The following is a 16,587-nucleotide window of genomic DNA, read 5'->3' as shown; positions in this document are numbered from 1 at the left end:
TGATGAAAAAACAAAATGAAAAACAAACAAACGATGATTTTCGCATAATTAGGTGATAATTGTGAACATTTGCGTCAATCATAAATGTTTTAAAAAGCCAACTACATCAAAATCAAAATTGTCCATTGTTTTTTTTTGTGGTCGTTGTTATTGATATGATAATTTTCCCATTTAATTAGCCGAAAAACATAAAAGTCTTTCTGTGCGTGTGTGATTTGTGTAAAATATTCATCAAGTAATCAGTATAATCGGTCAATTAATGAATTATAAATGATATAATAATGTTGCAATGATCATCATCATTTATATTTGGATCAATTTAGAGAAATTATTATTATTCTAAAAGAATCATATGACTTTATGTGTTTGTCTAGAGATAAAATGGCAAGCCTATGAAGATCATTTTGAATCGATTACGATTACCAATGATTTAGGAAAAAATTTTTTCGGTCACAAGATGGCGATATATGCAAGATTTATTTGTTTTGTTTTGTGCGTTTTGAACTTGAAAACATTGTATCTGGCGATACAAATGCATGCAGACATGAGAGAGAGAGAAAGGAATACGTGCTCATTTTCACGGTATGTTTGTATCATTAAAATGATACACAGTTGTATTGGATACATGCGTGTGCGTGTGTCTACATGTATCATATACGGCGTTTTCATTATTTTGTCGTAATTCCAACTAATCATTTCGTCGTTCAAGTCAGATTGTTGAGCAATTTTTGTTCCATACACAAGATTTCGATGACGACAACAACAATGTTGTTGATCATTGATCACTGATGTATTTCAAGATTTTTCCGTCATCATCATTTAGCCATGAGGATGCTATTCAATTGAATCATCATCATCATCATGTTATCAACTTGTTGTTCCTGAACATTAGTTTTTACAACTAATCTGTACAGCATATCCATTGATCCGATATCATTATCATAAATCAAAAACCAAAAACCAAAACAAAGAAGAAAAAACAAAACTTTTTGTTGTTGTTTGTTGTTATCATTTTATTATTTTTGGATTAATTTGAGCTTATTCTCTATATCTCTCTCTGTGTGTGTGTATTTGTTGTTGTGTTACCCCAAAACAAACACAAATCCCAGAACGAAATCGAACGTAAAGAAAAAATCAATGATGAAATTGTGGTGGTAGACGTTACAATAATTATAAATGCCAACAACTTTTTTTATTGCGTGCCTTTTTCTCTTGTAATAATTTCTTATGAAATAATCTTTACAAAACAACAACAAAGGCTCCAGAAAATTGTACGAATCAATTTTTCATTTTGGACCAACAAATGATTGAAAATTAATTGAAAAATTTTCGTAAACAACAAAAACAACAACCAAGTGTTAATGTTTTATTATTCGAATTGTGATTAAATTTTTTCTTTCCTTCTTAATTTGGAATGTAACCCGATACATTCTGGTTTCGTCGTCGTCGTCGTCATAGCAATCATTTCTTTGTTGTTTTCTTAATTTGTACATTTCATGAGTCCCTATTTTTGGCAATGATTTGATCTATTTTTCAATTTTTTAATCTTTATTTTTCAGTCATAAACAATTTTTGATTTGAAATTTTTACAAAAAGAAAAAGACAACAGCAGCAACAAAATGGCTATCGAAGACACATTTGGCTATCGTTTCGTGAGAATGTCACTAATGTTATTGAATTGTTTAGTATTGATACGATTAATATCATTACTATTGCAATATTCACACATATTCGATCCAACATTTGTTTTGTTCATATTATTGATTGGTTTGTATACCAAAAAAAAAACTTTCGTTTATTCAGTTCATTAATAAATTTTTTTCATCAATAAATTTAGGCTCTAATTTTATGGCAGCAATCATTGGTTCATTTCGTGAACATCGAATTACCGTGCTGATAACCGGTAGCCTGACATTGATAATGTTTTTGTCACTATTATTTACGAATAAAGAGAATAAAAATCTCAATGTATCATTATTCACCCTTTTGGCTATCGCTGCTCAATCGTTAATATTTTCCGAAATGCTTAAAGAACGACAAATATTTGCTCAAAGACAAAATTTGGATCTATGGAGTGCAGCAACAACATCATCATCACGTCGACAACATACATCAACAACAACCAATGGTCCATTAACCGCTGTTGTTGTATATCAACCCCCGGGTAGTACAAATCGTAGCCAAACCGGTGGTATATTTATGGTCGATCCAATATTGGGTACAGAATTACCGAAAGATCCACCACCGTCATATTTTGCAGCTAGCTGTCCACCACCGAAATACGAAGATGCGATCAAATTGAATGCCTCAAACATTGTTCTACCACAACTAGTACAACAACAAGCAGCAGCACCAAACGCTGTTACTTCTCCGGAGGAAGTACTTCCCACCAATTCATCTACAACAGCAACAACAACAACAACGACCTCATCATCGTCATTATCATCATCACCATCCATTCCAGAGGATAATACTAATACTAACAATAATGAAACAAATGTGACAACCTCATCGAACAATACGACCAACAATAATAATCAAATACGAACAACGGAAACAATATCAGCAGCTGTAGCTGCAGCGGCTGCCATAGCTCAGCAACAACAAAAAGAAGATAATGATCCTAAACAAGAGCAGAAAGTGGATTGATTTATGCCCAATGTATCAAATGAACTCTTTTTATCATCATCATCATTGAGTAGCATCTGCATTTATGGAAGGACAGAATCTCATCATTTGTTTGTTATACCTGATAATTTGTTTTTTGTTTTCTTCAATTCTCTCTTTCATTCATCTATCTTATTACTTAGTATTTTCAATTTGGTTCGTTATTTTTTGTATTTGTAAATATTTTTGTTTTGGTTATCAATTATCATCCAATTCTATCGATTTAATCTATCTTTCATCATCAATTGGTGGTTGCATGTGGTGTTGATTGACCTTTTTTCCTCTTTCACAGTAATCTTTGTACTTGGAATTATTTTAAATCACTTCCCATTCAATGGTGACGATTCAAGCTTTTTCTTTCATCTTTTACTTTGCCTGATCATTTCATTTTCTCAATTGGGATGGGAAAGGGAGAAAGTGGTATTTTCGAATTCTCAAAATTGAAAAACTGCAGAAAGCAAAGCGGTGATACACATATTCAAGCACATCAAAAAACGCCTTACTATAATTATTGTCGATTGTTAATTATCACTTTGTAAAACACTCATTACTATATGATGTGTGACATTCATTTTATTAGTCAATAAAAAAAATTTTTATACAAAATAAAATAAAAAAGTTTTTATTTAATTCATAAAAATTCTGGTCAATTTTTGAATAATCGATTATCACAATCGATAGTTTGATATAAATTTATCATTTCCTTTCGAACGAGTTGTGAGCATAAATTCTGCAGTTATTCTCTTGAAATTAACCGACAATGAATTCCGAGGATAATCCAAGTTTTTCATTGAATAATTCATCGCCATCATCATCAGTTGGAATGGCTCGAGAATTTCGTTCATACGCACAAGATGCTGCTCAATTTAAATTTGCCCATTCAATGCCATTCAATAATAATAATTCAATGAAACTGACAACTACGATTACGGCGGTCACATCATCATCATCATCAATGGCTGTAGCAAATGTTTTGGAAAATCATAATTGCCATCTTGATAATGATGATGGTCCAAGTTGTGGCCATCATTCTAACGATAATGACATTGATCGATTTTCTTTACCCTCTCCATTGGTTGAATCGATATCATCGATCTATTCAGAAGAATCTCGACAAACATTAAAATCGCCACCGTCATTCGCATCGAATGATTGGATGAGAAATAATCTTCCATTATCCTCACAATCTTCGTCAAGAGGCACTTTGTTTGACATTTCCAATCGAATAAACATTACCAATCCAAATCAAAGTTTTGTTCCGAAACATAATCGTTCGTACGGTCAAAATAATGCATCGTATAATCGTTCGAAAACATTAAATACATCGACCGTCTCAAATGTTGGTATGAATGCATCGATTCATTTTCAATCGGAAATTGTCATGTCGATTGTGGAAGGCCGTGGTAAAGCTAAAGGCGAAATCGGAATCGCATTCATTGATCTAAAGTCGATACCCATTCTTCATGTATCACAATTTGTCGATAATTATTCATCAGAATCATTACGTTCAAAATGTCAGGTTCATATGCCCGTAGAAGTGATATTCCCTCATACAATGTCCTCGAATAATCGAATGATGTCCACATTGATCGAATCATTTCCCGATATTGTGTATCGGCCATTTAATAGGAAATTTTTCAACGAAAAACGTGGATTCGATATCATCCAAACGTTGTCGTATGATGATTGCCAATGGATCGATTTACAATTGGAAAACAAATATTACTGTTTGGCCGCTTGTTCGGCACTATTCCATTACCTTATTGTGGTCCGTCAAGTAAGTTTGTTTTAGAGCAAAAACATTTGATTCAAAGTTAATTTTTCTCAACAATATTTGTGTCGGTTTGCTCATTTCACATTTCGTTCGTTTGGTTGATTTTCGATTTGATGGAAAATGTTTGTTGCTGCTTCTCCCCTAAGATTCAATATGCACCAAAATCGATAAAAATAATTTATCAAAGTTCATTAAACACGATGATTATCGATCCGCTTACAGCCAAAATTCTCGAATTAATCATCAATCTGGCCGATCCAAAAAGTTGGCATACTTTATTCGGTACGATTAATCGAACTCGAACAAAATCCGGCTACATTTTGCTTCGATCCAATATCCTGCAAGTATGTGTTGTTTTCCTTATTATTTTTTTTCATCATTAAGTTGTTCTTATTTTTCAGCCAACTACTAACTTGGAATTGATTAGCAAACGTTTGGATATGATAGAAGCCATCTCTAGCTCTATGGAAATATTCAATAGTTTTGAAAATCTTCTCGATAGTTTTGGTATGGTTGATCTTGATCAGCTACTTGTCAATATGGTACTGGTTCCCGTCAATTCTCATCATCAATCCTATGATAACAATCGTTCCAATGATTCCGATTTAAGTCAATCAGCTGAAGTGTCAACGTCTACAATGTCATCAAATACAACAGCCGGCGTCAAATCTGTGTCGGCCGTTGTCATACGTCTAATTGAAAAAAAGATTGACTATGTCATTAATATGAAACACGTTGTAGCATTAGTTGATCATCTACGAAATTTACTTACAAAATGCAATCCAGAACTTTTTGCTGAATATATCCAACTTTTGGGTGATCCTGGTTATGAGCAGATTAAATCAATGATTGATCAGGTTATCAATAGTGAAGCTAAATGTGTGAAATCAGCTTTTGGTCTTAGTGTTGCATCAGGAAAAAGTAATACCTTCAACAGTAGCGGCTCAGCAGCAATGAAATTGGAACGTTGTTATGCAATCAAAGATCGATTCAATCCTATGTTGGACATTGCTCGTAGTATGTATTCGGAAACAATCGACGATATTGTGGCATTAACACAAGCTTATGGCAAGTAATTATCATTCTATTTCAAAATAATTTACCTATTATTTCTATCATAGAGGTCAAATACAGTTTACCTGGTATTCGGCTTAATTTTAACACATCAAAAGGATTTCATATGCAAATTAAACCGATGAAGAGTAATGATAAAAACAAAGATAAACATAACATCAATCGTGGCCCCATTTTATGTCAACAAAAACGATTGCCATCAATATTTAAAGATGTTCATGTGACCAAAAATTGTATTTCATTCACATCAGATGATTTGACGCGTCTCAATAATCGTATTCGACAATCGATAGAAGAAATCTACCTACAAAGTGATAACATCATTACTGGATTAATTGAACAAATACGGACAAAAATTTCTTGCCTCTATAATCTGACTGATATTGTGGCCAACATTGACCTCGTTTATTCGTTTGCTTATCAAAGTTTATGTGCAAATTGGGTACGACCCCAATTCAGTTCTCATTATACAGAAATTATTCAGGTAACTATACGCCTTGAGCATTTTCTCTTAAAACTTGTTTTTTATTTTCGTGTTTTGTTTTTTATCGGAAAAAAAGGGAACACATCCGGTACTTGATAATATATCCGGCGGCATTTCCGTACCTAATTCCATATTCCTAAGCAATGATCTCAATTTCCATATCATAACCGGACCAAATATGAGCGGAAAGACGACTTTTCTGAAACAGATTGGTCTCATACAGATACTGGCACAGATTGGTTCATTTGTGCCGGCACAAATAGATACAACATTTCGTTTATGTGACAAAATTTTCACTCGAATGGCGATGAATGATAATCTACAGATGAATAGTTCATCGTTTATGGTTGAAATCAAAGAATTACATTATATACTCAATGTAAGTGCATCCATTCTATTCTTTATGATTGTAACCCTTTTCTAATTTATGCCATCTGCTGCATTTTCACTTGGCCATGAACAAAAATCAATCTATAAAAAGCACATTTCACCAAACTGTTTAATACTGATCGACGAACTTGGTCGTGATTCTAGTTCTACTCCTGATGCTTATGATGAGAATGCTGCTGTTGTCAATAATAAGATTATGGAATCGACTTTTCCAACATATTGGTCGTTTTGTGAATCATTACTAATGTCCCAATCATCCTTCACCATTTTCGCCACACATTTTCCTCAGCTAACATCATTGTCAAAATATTATTTCAACGTAAGCAATCATCATTTTAGTTCAGAAGAACGATTAGAAAGTAAGTTACAGTTTTCGTATTCTTGGATTCGAATGATTTACAACTTTGAAAAAAAGTAAAAAGGAATGATTGATTTGTGTTTCATTTTGAATTCCACTTTTTACTTGATCTAATTTTTCTTTTTTTACTTTCTTCACCATTTTAATTCATAGACAATCTGATCTGCAAATATCCACACATATTACGTTCGGGCCGAACGCGAGAACAATTCTATGGAATACTTTTGGCCGAACAATCTGGCCTTGATGAAAAAATCGTTTCATATGCCAAAATGATCGCTCAAAGATTTCGGCCATCATCATCAATGTTTCATTCACCATCTTTACGATCATTGTTTGATATAACCGATGCTACTGTCGACAATGAAATCGTCGACATTTTGGATGAAGAATTACAAGCCAAATATCGAATCGCAGCACGTTTGTTACATTTTATGATGACAAATCCACAGGCTGAAATTAATGCCATCATGGTACGAGATTTACAGATAATGTATGAAGAATTACGACAAGAATTTTTGGATCAATCAAAATAGTAAGACATGATCAAATTGAATCTAAATACTATAATCTGCCATTTATCATACTCATTTCATTTCCTATTCTTTAATCATTGATTCGCTAGTTTAGTTAGCTTTTTAGATTAGTGAAATACCCTTATTTTAATCAATCAATGAATAGATAAAACTTTTTTCAAATTGTTTATTTGCTTTCGTCCTTCAATTCATTATTGTTTGTCTGTTTGTTTGTTAATGTCATTTTTTGTGTGCATGTCACATTCATTTGATTTTAATCATCCATAACAGGAAACGGAAATTAAATGAATATGAGCACATAACATACATATCGCATCACATAATGGACATATTGTCCATCAAGTTTGATGGTTTCTTTAACTTGGCAAATTCTTTACAATACAGAGTTTTTTTTTATTTTCTCATTTTTACCACCATCACCAACAACATTAATGTTGATTATTTACAAACCGCACACAATGTTCTTTTGATATTTATTAATTTTTGATGAGACAGGTTAAGTGAAATTTTCCACTTTTTTTATTATACAGCGAAAGAATTTTTTTTTTAGTTTTCCAATTTTATTTTTTCTATTTTCTGTTGTTTTTTGATGTTCGATGTTGATGGTGTTTGATGGTGATAGTGATGAGCAAAGCCGAAAGCAAGAGAGAAAAAAATGTTAATTTATTCCATTGTGGGAGAGAGAGTGAATGGTAGTTAAGGCAATTTAATTGAATTATTCTTTTGAAACACACACACACATAGTATCACATCATAGAAAATGGATTCTTTGAAAGTAGAGTAGTGAAAAAAATTTTATTCTAGCGAATTGTTGTTTTAGCATTAGATTTTTTTTATTGCAATCCTCTCCTGTAGCCGCAATTTTTTCTTTTCGAATTCATCCAAATTCCAAGTGAAATTCTTGAATATCTCCTTATTCTAGTTTACAATTTTACTTTTTCTACAAAAAATCGTATGATTTCATTGATTTTTTTTTCATCGATATCCATCCATTTGATGGATTTTCTTTTCATTTTTTTCGTGTCTTTCCTATCATTTATTTCACAACAAAAAAATTGTCTTTGAAAATGAAATTGCAAAAAAGTCTGAAACTGAACAACTGATTCTTTGCTGCTGTATAGACATGAAAAATGTATTCAATTTTTTTGATAAATCCATCACCACCACCACCACCAACAACAACAAGAGACTGTTTATTAAATTCGAATCCATATGATTCATAGTTTCACATGATTCCAAATTCATTGAATCACATACTTGCGAATTTGTTATTGCTGGCAAAAACGAAAACTGTACAGTGTACACAATGAAAAAAATAGATAGATAGATAGATATATTTTAAATATTTGATCAGTTTTTTTTCAAATTGAATTTTCTGTTTTTTTTCATCATCACCAATTTTTCTTTCTTTCTTTCTTTCTTTGTTGTTGTTGTCGTTGTTGTTTGTCATCAAAAATATTCACAATGTGTGATTCATTTCCTCCATCTCTCATTCTTTTTTCTCTTTTTTATTAAAAAAATTTGGCACCTAAAGTGTGTGTGTGTGTGTTTGATGAAACTTTACATTTGCCTTTGCATACATACCTAACCCATAATACACACACATGAGTTGATTCGATTCAAATTTACTTGTGCACAGTTGTGAACAACACCTCGTTCATCATTGGAGAAATGATGATGCACTGAACGTATTCATCGACCATGTATATATGAATAACATGTATAAAAAAGAATGAATTCCATTGATAAAGACAAGAAAAACAGAATTTTTCTCCTATTCTAATCATTTTTGTTTGCAGAATTTTTTTTAGTTTTTATCAATATATATTGTGTTTGTGTGTGTGTGTGTGTATGTTTTCTCCCTTTGTTTATTTATCGTCGTTTTGTATTTATTCATCATCATCATCATCATTTCTGAGAATAGATAAAAAAAACTTGAATAATGAAATGGATACGATCGTATACCTCGGCGGATATAGAAGAGATACCAACCAAAAAAAACGAAACAAAAGCGATATGACAAACATAAAACAAACAAACAGAAATGACTTGTTTTTATATATATAGAAAGAGAGAGAGAGAATAAAATCCAAATTCTGGCCATTTTTTCTCTATATAAATTGATTCATCTCGATGAAGATGATTTGGGCATATCGGCCAGAATCTAAGTGGGAAATCAATTGATGATCTAATAAGTGTGTGGTGGCAGTTGGATCTAAATTAAATTATTCATAATCAATTAACTTGTAATTTGACTTTGTGATAAATTGTTAGTGTTTGTTCAGCAATGGCCATTTGTCATGTTAACATCTTATGGTTACATTGTCAAAATTGTCGTTCAAAATCTATATCCTGAGGGCCATCTGGAACCCAAGTGATAAAAAAAAATTTTATAAGTTACAAACACCACCACCAGCCACAATAAGAGAATCGAGTGAATACTTGAGAATAATAAAATAATAATCAAGTCTATTTCGTTGATCCGAACCATGATTGACTGTGTGACAGCAACTTGGTGCTTTCTAAGCCCATCTCTCTTTGTCATCATCAGTTCCATTGAAGTAAAGTGACATGAAAAATGAAATGCGAATGAATTGGATCAATTTTTTTCAATTTTTCTGTATCTCAGACTTGATAGCATTTTTTTCTTTTATCATTATTCTCTCTTGAATAAACATTGACAGCGGTCAAGCGGAAATTCTTTTTTTGTTTTTGTTTTTATTCGTATGGAAGAAAAGAGAAAAGTTTGTATTTTATAACTTTTTGTTGTCTGAATATAAAAGTAAGAATCAAGTATCATCATCATCGTCATCATTGACAAATGAAAATGCATTGATTGTAGGAGATTGATGTTCATTTGATAATGACGATAAATCAATATAAAGAATGAGAAGAAATTGTCATTCTGAACGTGAATTTTTATGATGGATGCATGCATAGGTCAAATATCTGTGTGTGTTTTTCTTCCTCACAAAATTCATTCATCCACAATTGATAAGCCATTTTTTTGTTCATCTCATCATCACTGTCATCGCAGTCGTCGTTGTCGTCGTCGTCGTCTTAGTGATCAAACTTTTTCATTTTCAACATGCAGCAAAATTTTCCTTTTGACAATTTGTTTTTTATTTGTTTCCATAACTTTTTTCCCATTGCTTTATGTGTGTACGAGTATTTTCGTATGAACCAAATGCCGACTAATTCTACTTCCGTTGTCGCCAGTTTTTTCTTATCACATTTCCGGCGATAATTTTTTTTATCTCACTTTTCCACTTCTTAGTATAGCTTGGGTTGCCCATTTTCAACGAATGAAATTGCAAGTTTATGATAAAAAAATGTTATGATGTGATGAATTTTTTAAGAAAAAAAAGAAAAAGAAAATTTCGAGAACAATTTGAAAATAGGCGAAACGACGATGACAGAAAACGAAAATGATTGAGTACAACAGCAGTGTTGTGGTTGCTTCACTAGTTTTTTATTTTTCAAAAAAAATAAATGAAAATTCTCTATTCAAGTGTTTGTCATCATCATGGATTTTCATCATCGTCATCGGCCAAAGAGATTCTTTTTCGAAACGCCCCACTCACTCTCATATCCTCCCACCGGATTTGAATGGGCCATTATTATTATTATTATTACAAAGCACATTTTTCCATATCTCATCATCATCATCATCATTGCTGTTGTTTTTTGTTGGATCCAATTCTATTTTTCAACACTTCAACACCGCAACAACAAGAAAAAAAATTGATGAGGCTGCTGCTGGTGTTTGTGTGTCGTCAAGCGCATCTCGATTTTTGTTTCATTTCACATTTCGCTTAAATGAAAATTTATTTATTCGACCGACGTGACCAAACGATATTCCCTGTTTTATCCATTTCTTTATATTATTCTGTGATACCCCTTTTATCCTCTCATCTTAATCACATCGATGACGATGGCAATTTGATGGTGACCCAATCGATGGATGGATGGATGAATGAGCATAGAATCGATTTTGCAATTGGATTTTAGATTTGATTTCATTTTAACTAGGTTTTATTTAAGTACTCCCACATCCAGAAATACTGGGGTATGTGTAATTTCAAATCACGAATTGTCCGTTTTTTGATTGTCTAAAACGATTTAAAGTCCTGACCAGTAGCCGGCACTATCTAAAAACGGTCAAACCAAATAATGTGAATATATCGCGAGGTCTAGTCAGCCGAATAATGAATGAATGAAAATCATGAATGCTTAAAAAACAAAATCAAAATGATCCATTGCCCAAACAAACAAACGAACGAAAGAAAATTGTGTGAGAAAATGAAAAATTCCAAATATACCACCTTCCCAGTTCTCTATTCTCTTCACGATTCTCTATTGCTTTTAAAAGGATCGGCTTTTGCGGGCTCAATCTTTTATGAAATTTTTCGCTAAAAATATTTCTCTCTCTCTCTCTATTGTAGTAATAAGATTTTTTTTCATTCATTCTTCTTAGCATCCAATGATCCATTCAACCATCTATTGGCCATTGTCAGTTTTATTCGTTGATAAAAAATGTAAAAATTCTATTTTTGAATCCAATTTTATTCTGCTCATTTGATGTGAATGGAAACAAAATCTAAAGCTGTCTAAAAATAGAAATCATCGTTTTATCAGATTTCAAATTGACAATTTTTTTTGAGAAAAAATTCATTATAAACAAAATCAAAAACATTTCTTGTCTGATATTTCTTTGTTCAATTTTTGTTTGATTACAACCATCGAAAGGGCGAAAGAGAAAATGGAACTCACATTCGAAACACACATTATGTTAGATAAATAAATTTCAAGTATCGAAAAATTCAATCAAGTAAAACACAAACACAGCTTGAGCGTTGGCCAATTATAATGACTGAAATGAAATGAAATGCCATTAATCACATGTATGATCAACCAATGGTGTTCAATATAGCTAACCTTTAACTATTTTTTCCTACTTGGAACCATATTGGACATTGATCCATATTATTTCATTTTCCAGCAAAAAATCCAATTCATCCTCTCTCTCTCTCGAATCATATTTATATTATTAGCTAGCCATAAATACTTGATTGCTTCAATTCTTCTATATGATTTTCATATGTTTCAATGTGAATTCTCTGTTGCAAATACAATATAGTTTGACCAGTGAAAATATGGTAAAAAAGAGTGAAAACTGTGAACTGTACTACTGTACTGTAATAATAATAATGAAATAATGAAATAATGATAAACAACAACAGCCAAAAAAAATTCAATCTAATTTAATTAATGAATGTTTTCACTTTGGATCGATTTTTTGGTTCGCTGTTTGTTGGACGCTTGCTAGATTTAGATTTCTCTTTTTGTTTTGTTTTAGTTGTTCATTTATTTATTTATACACTGAAAGAGTCTATTCAAGTGTTTTGAACTGAATTGGTCATTTTTTCTATGTTTGATGGTAATTTGACTCAAACTTCAAAATAAACGAAAAACGAAAAAAAAATCCGGAAGGAAAGCCAGAATGTTCAAATGAAAAGAGATGTTTGTCTGTGGTGAGAAAATGAAATACAAATGATTTGATTTTCAATTGATCACGACAGTTTTTGCGGAAAATTGTTTCGTTGCCTGTTTTTTCTGTTTCGAAAATTCAGATTCATTTTTGTTTTTTTTGTTCTTGGTAGTAAATTGACCAGAGAAACTATAGAAAATAAACATTTTTTCTGTCTGTGTGTGTGTGTGTTTTCCGGTCAATCCCCTTCTCTCCATCATTATCATCATCATCATCATAGTGAAAAACCAGAAGTTTTTTCATTATTTCTTTTCTTCTTTTTTCGCTCATTTGCCATGATCACTGATCACTGATCCCTGGTGGTGGTTTTTGAATCGGTTTGAGAATGAATTCTTTTTCTCCACTCTCAAGATCTAAAAGATGATATCCGCCCACGCATTATCAAAGTTTTTTTGTTGTTGTTCTCTTGATTTCAAAACGACATTGTAAATCATACATCTTGAATCGATTTGAATTTATCAATGATCCAACTGAATGAATCATTGATTCATGAAACAAACAAATAACAGACAGAGAGAGAGAGAGACATTTGTTTTTCTCTCTCCAAATACAATGGGAATAAATGAATAAATGATTGAATAACAAATAAAAACATTGAAAGAAAGAAAACAATCCAGGCCCATTGCTCGTTGATTTCAATACAGAAAATTATTCATAATCATTGCACACAACTAGATGTAGATGTTAGAATTTTTCGATTTTTTTTTCATCTGTTTGGCTCACGCTTGTGTAGTGGTAGAAGAAAAAAATTCCTGAAAATTGGACCTAGTTTCTAGTTTTTTTTTTTTTGGATCCAACGAATGGCCAATCCATGAAAGAGGAAGTAGAACCTTGATAAATAGGTAATAGTAGTGGCAGTATTACTACTAGTATTAGTGATGGTGGTGGTGGTTATCATGATTGTAACACCATAGTAGCATCTCTTTAGACGCCTGTGAATTTTGCCGCATCATTTTTTTCTCAAGACTGATTTGCAAACTGTGAACAATAACGAAATAACAAAAACTTTTTTCCTCTCTTTTCCCATATTTTTCACTTTAAACTTTGATCCACCACCACCATTTGGATGGATCAATAAATGAGTCAATGAATTGGGTCCCATCCATTGGTGATGATGTACACACACGCCCACTGAAATGTACGCTACCATCATCATTATTAGGAATGTTTCTACATCTAGGAGGCCTAGGTCTACAATAATCACAGGCCCTAGAAGTTGCAATAACATCAACAAAACAAAACAAAAAAAAACACAGACAGTTTTTTAGACGTCTGCAGATTCTTTCTCTCTCATTGATGGATTCTGTGCAATAAAATGAAATTTTTTGCATGTTATCGTTATTATTGAAAACACAGCAACAACAGCAATAACGAAAACTACATTTTTGGATGAAAAGTAAAAGAAATGAAAAAAATATTCAGACAGTCGACATAGACATAGTGTGTGTTAGAAGAAAAAAGTGTCGAGCCCGTATTTTTTATTTGGTTCACACACACAGACACTTATATCGAGATTGTGTGATTTGAAATTCGTTCATTTGGTTGTTTGATGTTTTTTTTCCATCTCCTCGATCGGATTCATATATTGGCATTATTTTTTTATTCGGGGCTTGTGTAATGTACGTGTGTGTGTTTTGAATGTGTCAAATGTCGAATGTCAACTCTGTGTTTGTGGTCGTCGATTTTAATTTAATTTAATTTTTATTATCACTTTTTATTGAATGAAAAAAACGACCTTATTTTTTTATTGATTTTAGTGTGTGGGGCTAATGTTTTTCTTTCTCTCTTTCCGTTTGTGATTCAAAATTTGTAATTTATTTATCTACATCATACAAAAAAGTAATTGCTCAATGCACGCACGAAAATTATCATCATCAACAATAATAATGAAACGAAACGAAAAATCAATTATTTGACACGCAGAGATGTACAACAACGAAATTGTGACATTTTCAACAATTGAAACAAGATAAAACTTTTCTGATAAGAAATTCTTCTGTAGAGCCAAGCCATATGTTGTTGAAATTGAAATTATTATGTTATTATTATTATTATCGACAACAAAAACGACAACGATGACAATGGGAAATATGTGAAATTCGAATGTGTCTCAATCATTACAATACACATTGATTGGTGGTCTCTGTCTCTATTGCTAATTTTCATTCAATTTCAAGTGGGTTGTCGACGACGACTACGACGATGATCATCATGATTGTTATTCAAGTGTTTGATGACTACCAATGTAAAGAAAAACACATCCACAAGATTCTTATTCGATTCTATTGAATCAATCAATATTTTTTTTTCTAAAAAATCAAGTTGCGATAATACGACAAACAGACATTATTTAGACAGGCAAAATTTTACTGAAAATCTCTCATATCTCAGTTATGGTCATATGGATGGTCATCATCATCATCATCATCAATAACGACGTCAATGCTAAATTTGCTAAACAGTGTGAAAGAAAAATACAAAGAAAAACTAGTAAACAAGCCGTTAGCCCTTATTTTTTTGGCCAAAATGTCCAAAACATTATTCTGTATTCAAATGAGTCGTATTATGATTATATTGCTGACATTAATATTTATGATACTATCCCAGATGCAAATATTTCATATAACAATCATACCATGGCCATCATATCATCCAACTGTGGCCATTTTATTAGATTTAGTTCTGGTTATTGGTTTGATTGCAAGCCTTATACAACATTTGAAAATGCTCATATTTTTTAGTTGGCTATCAGCATTAACATTTTTGCTCATATTTTTCGGCAACACTGTTTCATCTCAATATCAAAGTGATCTTATTGGTAAGTTTGGTTTCGTTTAGTTTTTTGTTTGTTTTCAAATAACAAACCCAATATGTCACAATACCATTAACTTTTTGGTTATGTTTGATTTTTATTTATTTGAAACAAACAAGGTATGTACTATTTGCTCGTAATCTGTATACTATCATTTACAGATGCAATATGCATAATAAAATACCGGATGCCTTGTGAAGAAGCTGCTCATCATCATCATCATCATCATCATTCGAATCCATACTATCATTCACCACATAATAATAATCCAACACTATCATCATCATTATTAATGATGACCACAAATAAATGCTCACAACAACAACAACAACAATTATTTGATCATCAATCGGCCATTGCTGATTCATCATTATTAGTACCATTACCATTACCAATAGCAGCATCATCGTCAACATCAACACAACATCATTTAATACATCAGCAACATCATGGTACACCACCACCACCTCCACCACCACCGCCTCAATCATCGCATCATTCTACTTCCGGATCTAATACTCATCATCATTATCATCATCATCATCAACGGACTAAATCATCATCATCAAATGTAGCATCACCATCATCGCCGTTGCCACCACCACAACAATCATCAACATCGGCACTTAATAATAATAGCCATTGTTATGTGCCTAAAAATGATCCACAATTTCATGCTGTTTAGCGTTTGTTTTTCAAAAATTTATACAAAACAAAACGAAAAAGATGATGGCGGAACTTGGTTGTTTCAAATATTTTATTCGTTGAATCATTTTTTCCTTTTCTTTTCTGTTTTGTTTCCATTTTTATTCGACACACATATGTTTACTTTATTTTATTTTTAATGATCATGATGATCAATCAATCAATCACCAGAACAATGAAACGAAGAATGTAAAAAATGAATAAATTCTTTATCCTTCCATATAATAAGAATGAGA

At 31.9% G+C, this 16,587-nt stretch overlaps 2 protein-coding genes across 4 annotated transcripts; both read left to right on the top strand.

Annotated features, from left to right (window-relative positions):
• Positions 1 to 602: 602 nt before the first annotated feature.
• Positions 603 to 14,805, top strand: LOC124495442 (mutS protein homolog 4). 2 transcript variants are annotated; one of them, XM_075732709.1, is made up of 10 exons: positions 603 to 1,767; positions 1,838 to 2,447; positions 3,598 to 4,444; positions 4,588 to 4,785; positions 4,843 to 5,509; positions 5,563 to 5,999; positions 6,076 to 6,378; positions 6,481 to 6,748; positions 6,901 to 7,282; positions 14,592 to 14,731. In XM_075732709.1, the coding sequence occupies exons 1-10, from the start codon at positions 1,620 to 1,622 to the stop codon at positions 14,602 to 14,604; spliced, it is 3,873 nt and encodes a 1,290-aa protein (XP_075588824.1). In that variant the 5' UTR covers positions 603 to 1,619; the 3' UTR covers positions 14,605 to 14,731. The 2 variants fall into 2 exon arrangements, with proteins under 2 accessions (XP_075588824.1, XP_046914778.1); XM_047058822.2 differs by lacking the exons at positions 603 to 1,767; positions 1,838 to 2,447 and having other exon boundaries at positions 2,649 to 4,444; positions 14,675 to 14,805.
• LOC124495445 (uncharacterized) lies at positions 14,353 to 16,579 on the top strand. 2 transcript variants are annotated; one of them, XM_075732712.1, is made up of 2 exons: positions 14,353 to 15,652; positions 15,766 to 16,579. In XM_075732712.1, the coding sequence occupies exons 1-2, from the start codon at positions 15,277 to 15,279 to the stop codon at positions 16,329 to 16,331; spliced, it is 942 nt and encodes a 313-aa protein (XP_075588827.1). In that variant the 5' UTR covers positions 14,353 to 15,276; the 3' UTR covers positions 16,332 to 16,579. The 2 variants fall into 2 exon arrangements, with proteins under 2 accessions (XP_075588827.1, XP_075588828.1); XM_075732713.1 differs by having other exon boundaries at positions 15,277 to 15,652; positions 15,808 to 16,579.
• Positions 16,580 to 16,587: the final 8 nt, after the last annotated feature.

This window comes from Dermatophagoides farinae, chromosome 7 (assembly GCF_024713945.1).
Source record: "Dermatophagoides farinae isolate YC_2012a chromosome 7, ASM2471394v1, whole genome shotgun sequence".
Lineage (NCBI taxonomy): Eukaryota > Metazoa > Arthropoda > Arachnida > Sarcoptiformes > Pyroglyphidae > Dermatophagoides > Dermatophagoides farinae.
This window is presented reverse-complemented; position numbering and strand designations above follow the sequence as displayed.

What these genes read in the sequence shown, in the direction of transcription:
- LOC124495445 (XM_075732712.1), top strand. Translation starts at nt 15,277, where the DNA reads ATGCTAAATTTGCTAAACAGTGTGAAAGAAAAATACAAAGAAAAACTA. An exon ending in ATATCAAAGTGATCTTATTG is followed by an intron (nt 15,653 to 15,765) that starts GTAAGTTTGGTT and finishes GAAACAAACAAG; the next exon opens with GTATGTACTATTTGCTCGTA.
- LOC124495442 (XM_075732709.1), top strand. Translation starts at nt 1,620, where the DNA reads ATGGCTATCGAAGACACATTTGGCTATCGTTTCGTGAGAATGTCACTA. An exon ending in GGCATTAACACAAGCTTATG is followed by an intron (nt 5,510 to 5,562) that starts GCAAGTAATTAT and finishes TTTCTATCATAG; the next exon opens with AGGTCAAATACAGTTTACCT. An exon ending in ATTATACAGAAATTATTCAG is followed by an intron (nt 6,000 to 6,075) that starts GTAACTATACGC and finishes TCGGAAAAAAAG; the next exon opens with GGAACACATCCGGTACTTGA.